A 7,558-nucleotide genomic window follows, 5' to 3' on the forward strand; every position below is an offset into this window, starting at 1 on the left:
TTGTAATCAGATTATGAGTCAATGGACTAATCTACTCATGCAACATAAATGTTCTGAAATGAAGAAGAAAATAAGTTTTCGTTACCTTCTTTTTTCTTGTTGCTAGATGAAGATGCCAGGGATCGAACCAAGGACATATGCCCACCACAAATCAGGCCAAAAGGCAATTGGCAAATCATTACCTTTAGCAGACTAGCATTTATGTTGCCTCAGTTGGAAGCAATAATTTTCAGGGCTGCAGAATATAGTAAGCAGCCACTTGGAGTGACAACACAGCACTGGGAGCAAGCATGCCTAGCTAGCCCCATTTTTGGTGTACTCTTGAGGCCAAAGCATCTCCAATGAGTACAAGGGCCACAATTACTGAGCACCACAAAGGAGAAGCAATATAGCACTCTTAAAATTGTGCCAACCTGAATAAGAACTTCTCTATGCCATTTGATTTAGGAGCTTGTTGGACTCCTCAGGCTTCCAACCATGTTCATTATGATCTAGCAAGTCAGTTAAGCTCACAGAATTTGAAACCCATCCGTACCCCAGCATGCGCTCCAAAACTGCAGCAGCTTTCTCCATATTGCCTACTCTTTGAAAACCACAAGCTATGGTTCTACATGTAGCAAAGCTGAGCCTATGCCCTCGCTCTCCCATTTCGTCAAGTAAAGTTAATGCTTCTGAAAATTCCTCTTTTGTACATAACGCTTGTACTAGAGCATTGTATGCACCAAACTTCATGGACATACCCATCTTATTTAACTCATCCCTCAACCTCAACGCTTCCATCAAGTTCCCTTCTTTACGGTGAGCATCAATTAATTCACAGTAGGTGATCTTGTCAGGCTTAATTCCCTTGGCTACCATCTCTTCAAATAGAGAGAAAACCTCAGATCTTTTTCCTATTGAGTTGTAGCCATGAAGAAGTGACGAGTAAGTTATAGTGGTTGGTACTAGACCCCTTGCCTGCATTTCCAAGAAGAGCTTTCTTGCTTCCTCCATATTCCAAGCCTTACAATGCCGATCAATCAGAGTTGTGTAGGTAACGTGGTCAGGCATGACCTGCTTTTCTAACATTTTCTCCAACAAATTACTTGCTTCTTGTAGCTTTTTACTCTTGCAGAACCTATCAATCAAAGTGTTGAAAGAGAGTCCAGTGGCAAAGCCCTTATGCAGCATATCTAGAAATAGTTCCTGAGCTTTCTCCAATTTTCCTTCTTCACAGCATCCACTGAGAAGGACATTGTACACAAAACTATCTGGAGGGATACCTCTTAAGGGCATTTCATCAAATAATTGTAATGCTTTATTTACATTACCGGATTTGCAATAACCATCAATGATTCTAGCATATGTCACACCGTTGGGAGTCAAGCCTCTATCCAAGATGCCAGAAAATAATTCATTAGCCTTTTCAATGTCACCTGCCTTTTGTAGCCCACCAATTAAGACATTATAAGTAACAATGTTTGGATTTACGCCTTTTTTGCACATCTCTTCATGAAGTTGAAAAGCCCTCTCTACATCACCCTGCTTGCAGAAACCAGTCATGAGAGAGGTGTAAGTGAAAACATCAGGAACCAAACCCTTCTCACTAAGCTCTGAGAAGATCCCAAGAGCCTCTTCCATTTTTCCATTCCTTGAGAGACCATTGATAAGCACACAGTAAGTTTTAACATCTGGTAGAAAACCTCGCGCCAGGACAAATCTGAATTTTGAGAAGGCTTCTGTTATGTTCCCCTCCTTGCAATGCCCATCAATCAAGGCTCTATAGATTACGTCATTAGGTACTACACCATGACCTAGCATCTCACTGTAGTACCTATCAGCCATCTGCATCTCCCCAGACTCACTATAACCATAGATGAAAGCTCCATAAATATATGCATTTGGCTCTAACCCTCTGTCCAACATTTCTGCCAAGTAAGTCCTTGCTTCTTTCATCTTCTTAGCTTTACAAAGGCCTATAATGAGAGAGTTGTAGCAAAATATATCAGGAATAATCCCACACTCTTTCATCCCCTCCAACATTCTTCTTGCTTCTTCAAATCTACTTTCCCTAGTGTGTGCTGAAACTAGTGCTGTATAGATAATGGCATTTGGCTTCAAACCCCTTGTAATCATTTCCCCCAGTACAGTATTGGCCTGTCGGAGATTTCCATACTGACAAAGCCCACTAATTATTACACTGTAAGTTACCTTTGTGGGTGCCAAGTTCCTCTTCTTCGACTCATCAAGCAATTCAAAAGCATGAATCATATCATGCTCCCGACAGTAACCCTCAATCAACCAACTGTAAATTCTCGAATCAAGTCCTATGTCAGTCCTTATCAATTCATTCATGACTTCCCTTGCCTTCTCCATCTTACCAGCCCTGCAAAGCCCATTAAGAAGAGTGTTATATAAGACCCGATCTATCCATATGCCATGAGTAACCATTTCATCCTTGATTCTCAAAGCCTCTTCTACATCACCTTGTTTCACAAACCCATCAATCAAAGCATTATACCCAATCAAATCAGGCCTCAATCCTATATCTCTCATTTCTGACAAAACCAACTTTGCCTCTCTTAATCTCTTTTCCATACAATACCCATTGACAAGAGTCACATAAGTATAACAATCAGGGCCCAACCCCTTCTTAACCATAGACTTCTTCATCTCAATAGCTTCGTCAACACGCCGCGCTCTACACAAACCATGAATAACCACATTGTAAGCAACCAAATTCGGGATGCAACCCTTTCCACCCATTTCCAAAAACACCCTCTTCGCTTCATTAACATTCCCAGCCTTAAAGTGAGCATTGATAACAATAACATAAGTATACACATCAAAAGCAATCTTCATCTCTGACATTCTATCACAAACCTTTAGAAACATCTCCATCTTATTCACCTTCAACAACTCTCTCAACAATGAATTACAGCACAACATACTAGGCATAAATCCAACATTTTTCAAACCCATGAACACATTAACAGCCTCATCTATAAAACCCATTTTCCTATAACTACCAACTAACATATCAAACACAAAAGCATTAGATTTAGACCCAACATCACATTCTCTATAACAAACATCAATAGCACCCAAAACATCACACGAAGAGTTGCAAATTCTTATCATACGCTCCAAAATCTCATTTGCAGGTTCATAAATCTTAAAGTTGCAAAGAGAAACAACAAGTAGAGATAAGATATCCAAATTCTGAAAGGTACCCACTTTGTGTTCGGACCAGAGGAAGAAGCTGAGGAGTCGGGTCGGGTCAACGACCCGGTTCTGGAGTATGAAGGAGCGGATCACATCTGGGTTTAGCTTGGTGGGCAAGTCGGAGGAGTCTAAGAGGAGCTGCCAATTGTTGTGGGTGAGAATGGTGGTGATTTCTCGGACTGTGTCATGGATTTGTGAGGTGGAATAGTCTACGGGTCTTAGGGAAACGGGTCTGGGTTTGGTGATTGAATGTTTGTGTTGGGTTGAGAGAAGATTGGTGTTAGTGCGTATGAGTCTCCACATGATGTTGTTGAGGTTGAAGTGGAGTGAGTGAAGCTCTGAACTCTCTGCATTCGGAGGAAACGGGGGAAAGGAAGAGGCAAAATGTGTTGTGTTTGGAAACAGGGTTTGGGCTTTTTTTCCTTTTTTTTTTTTTTGTCTTTTTTATTATTGTTATTTTTTTTAATAAAATAAAATATTTATTTATTAACTAAGGAGATCGGTCACAAGTACTGTTATTTTTTAAGACTATAGGTTAGTTAGAAACAATTTCCCCACATTTTTTGAGAGTTTGTAGGGATTGTAAGAACTTAGAGAAATTGATATCATTTTTGGTTGAAAATGAGAGAAACACTTTCTTTATGTTGTTATGCTTTTTATGGATGTAAAACATTTTCAACCAAATTTAATAAAATACCAAAAAACAATTTTAAAAATCCAAAAATCTTCAAGATGATTAAAATAAATACCCTCAAAATCTTCAAATGATCAAAAAAAATATATATGTGGGTTCCAGTTAGCTCAACTAGTAAAGTCCCTGATGATTGTATAAGAGATCTAGGGTTCAATCCCCGCCTACACCAAAAACTTATTGATGTCTTGGTCTGATGATAAAGAGTCATAATCAAGAGCGAACGCCATAGGTTAAAACTCTCTCCCAAAAAAAAAAAAAACAAATGATCAAAAATATCATCGAAATCTAAAAAAATGATAAAAATACTTCAAAAACCTTTAGAATGACCAAATTACCCAAAAACCAAACCCATGAATGGGTAAGCTCTAGGCCTTATAAAATTGAGAGGAAAAAAAAAGCTTTGCCCAACCCTTATGAGAGAAAATTGATAGAAAACAATACCTAGGGATTCCTAGAAACCTGAAATCCTCAAGATATGCAGAAAGAAACCAGCTGGAATTGGGACAACTCAAGGGAGCATACCCATAAACACAAAGAACGAGAGTGGATATGTCCTATCAGCCACCTATGGTTTAGAAAAAGGCTGATGGCTTAGGAATCAACACTTCATGAAAAGAAGTCTGGTACCTCAAGGAATGCAAAAAGATGGACAATGAAGGAAGGTGGCTGAAGATCTTTCAACCTAACAAAAAGGAATCTGCCCATTTAGAGAAAAATGACAAAAGGTAAAGCCACCAAAAGGTGGGTCTGAAAAGTAGCATCTAGAAGTTTTGGAAGAAAAGAATTAAAAGTCAACCCTTAGGACCTCTCAAAAAAGAAAGTTCAGCTAGGAACTTTTAGAAAGGAAATCTCAAAAAGGGAAAATAATGAGAAAATAAGGAAGGGATCAGGCACTAATGTTGCTGACACAACATTGGTTTTGGTACTCAAGGAAGAAAATGGAGGAAATCAGTGGCACACCAAAAACCCTAGTAAGGCACTATAAAAGGGGGGGGAGCCAACAGTAAAAACCATGGAGCAATAACTAATCGGAGCCTAAAAAACCTTTGAAAAACACTATGAGGGATCCTAAGGCTGACACTAGGGGATACACTTGGATTCAAAGAGATTCAAACATTACAAGTCTTAGAACCCCAAAAGGGTTATCTAAGTCTATGGCTTTGGAACTTATTCGGAACTTGCAACATATCCCAGCGAAGAAAGAAAATAATGTATTATTAAAAACTCAAGAAATAATGAAGCATTACTTATTATTCTGAGGATCCCTAATGTTTTACTCACCTTTCTTTTTTACATATATTATTCCTTTACTGTTCCTTACTGCATAACATGTATATGTTCTGCATGTATGAGTGTGTATGTATTGTAGGATTCATGTTTTGTTTCGTCAGCCCAATATTGTTGCGGTGAACCAAGTCCAGTCCACCAAACAATCTGTACAAGGTTCAGGATATTTGTTTCTACTTGGGCTTGAGTGCCATCCAAAATAAGAACCCACAAACACTCAAAGGTCAAAACCTCCTAGATACTCCTAAAACCTCAAAATGACCAAATTGAACTTATGAAAATGACAAAAATATCCCCTAAAAACACTAAAAATAAGCTCTTAAAAATCTCTAAATGATAAAAATATTCTTACAATCTCCAAAATACCCACAAAATCTCTAAAATGAATTAAATACCTCCCATGCCTACAAAATGATCAAAATTATGTTGAAACCTCCAAATGAAATAATAATAATAATAATAATAATAATAATAATAATAATAATAACTAGTCTCATCACACGCGCTTCGCGCATGTGATGACACTTTTTTTTTTGGATTTAGTATTATAATTTTTCTTTCATTACAATTTGAAAAAATAGATAGGATTTTTTTTTTTTCAAAGAGAATAAGATTCATTTCTCAATTAGAAACTTTTGCGTGTTTATCTAAATCCAATTGATGACGTAATAGTTATGAAAAAAATGATAATGTAATAAATCCAAAAAAAAATGATAATATAATAGTTTAAAAAAAGAAATATGGGATAATTTAGTCAGACACCTTTTTTTTTTTAACATGTGCTAGTTTTTCCTTATTGTATTGGAGGGGTAGTTATTTTCTTTTAAATGTGAGTAGTGGGAACTGGGAAGTTCTTTTTCTGAGAAGAAAAGTGAGAAAGTTTTATTGTACACATTTCTTTTTTATGAGTAATTCTATTCAAAAAATGTGGAGAAAATAAAAACATGGGGAGTTTTTTAACCTATTGAGTAGAAGTAGGAATTTATTAGAAATAGAAAGGCACTATAAAGTAGAAGGAATATTATCTTTGTTAATTTACTATTTTAACTCCAATTTTAAGTTCTAGATAGAGTTATTTTTTACTATAAAAAAAGAAATAACTAACTTTCTTTTGTCAATTTACTATTTTAACCTTATTTTTAAGTTGTTGGTTAATTAATTTATGGGTATTTTTTACAGTAAAAAATGCAATAACTAACTTTCTTTTGTCAATTTACTATTTTAACCCCATTTTTAAGTTGTTGGTTAATTAATTTATGGGTATTTTTTACAGTAAAAAATGAATTAAATACCTCCCATGCCTACAAAATTATCAAAATTATGTTGAAACCTCCAAATGAAATAATAATAATAATAATAATAATAATAATAATAATAAATACATATAAAACCTCTAATATGATGAAAATGCCCCCCTAAAACCACCAAAATGACAAAATTACCTTGCTACACCTCCAAAATAAACATGTATTCCTCAAAACTTTGGGAATCATTGCTAGACTCCAAACTTTTAAAAATCACACAAGACAACTTCGAAGTGTCATTTGCGAGAATTCAAGTGTTTCTAATTATTGATGTATTTGTGTAAGTTTTATTGATAGTTTTGTTTATAGTTTTATTTATTTATTTTCTATTGCACTTTTAGTTTGATTACATTTATTAGTGTAATTTCAATATCTTTTATTGTAAATGTGCTTATTTTTTATGTTGATTTTAGTTTTTCTATATTAATATGTTGAATTGGTGAATCAACGTTTTTATTTCATATCTATAGGACAAACAGAAAGGGAGGACACAGATTCAAAAGGGGTGTAGGAAGATTATTATGAGAGCTGGTTGAGAAAGTAAGCAGCTAATGAAACGTATAATATTACTTGAAAACATGAAATAGAGCAAGAAATTAGATACAACAAACTAACTGATATTATTATATTGAAAAGGACTTTTACATATGTCATGAGGATTTTACATAAGGAGGAAGGAAGGAATTTTGAAACTCTAAGGCTTTATTCTGCCTTCCTTCATACACTGACTTGCTATTTATAGAACTCGGAACTCAAATGAAAATCAAACATAATTTACAAACAGTTCTTGCCAACAATACAGTAGACTGTATGGGCTTGATAATGGACAAATCTCCTTTAGAGTGCCATAATGTCATCTGGTAGGTTCGATTGGGAATGATAAAAGCTTCTGACATATTCGAATGAGGATGAAATCTCTCTCTTTCTTTTCTTTACATTTTTTTTTTTTTAAGTGTTGAACACTATTAGTCTCATCCATCTCTTCCTTGGTACAAATCATCATCAAGATCTGTGTCTGGGTCATGGTTGTCATAATAAGGGTTATTGATTGCAAAATGGTGGCCTACTA

At 35.5% G+C, this 7,558-nt stretch overlaps 1 protein-coding gene across 1 annotated transcript in view; it reads right to left on the reverse strand.

The window, feature by feature from the left end:
• The window catches only part of LOC142617117 (uncharacterized), a 13,490-nt gene extending 9,919 nt beyond the window's left edge, over window positions 1-3,571 (reverse strand). The window contains exon 1 of the mRNA XM_075789815.1: window positions 86-3,571. Within this exon, the coding sequence (XP_075645930.1) occupies window positions 430-3,507 (3,078 nt within the window). The 5' untranslated portion in view covers window positions 3,508-3,571 and the 3' untranslated portion in view covers window positions 86-429. The remainder of the gene's footprint in view (window positions 1-85) is intronic.
• Between the last annotated feature and the right edge of the window lie 3,987 nt (window positions 3,572-7,558).

The sequence above is a fragment of the Castanea sativa genome, chromosome 11, assembly GCF_040712315.1.
Source record: "Castanea sativa cultivar Marrone di Chiusa Pesio chromosome 11, ASM4071231v1".
Taxonomy (NCBI): domain Eukaryota; kingdom Viridiplantae; phylum Streptophyta; class Magnoliopsida; order Fagales; family Fagaceae; genus Castanea; species Castanea sativa.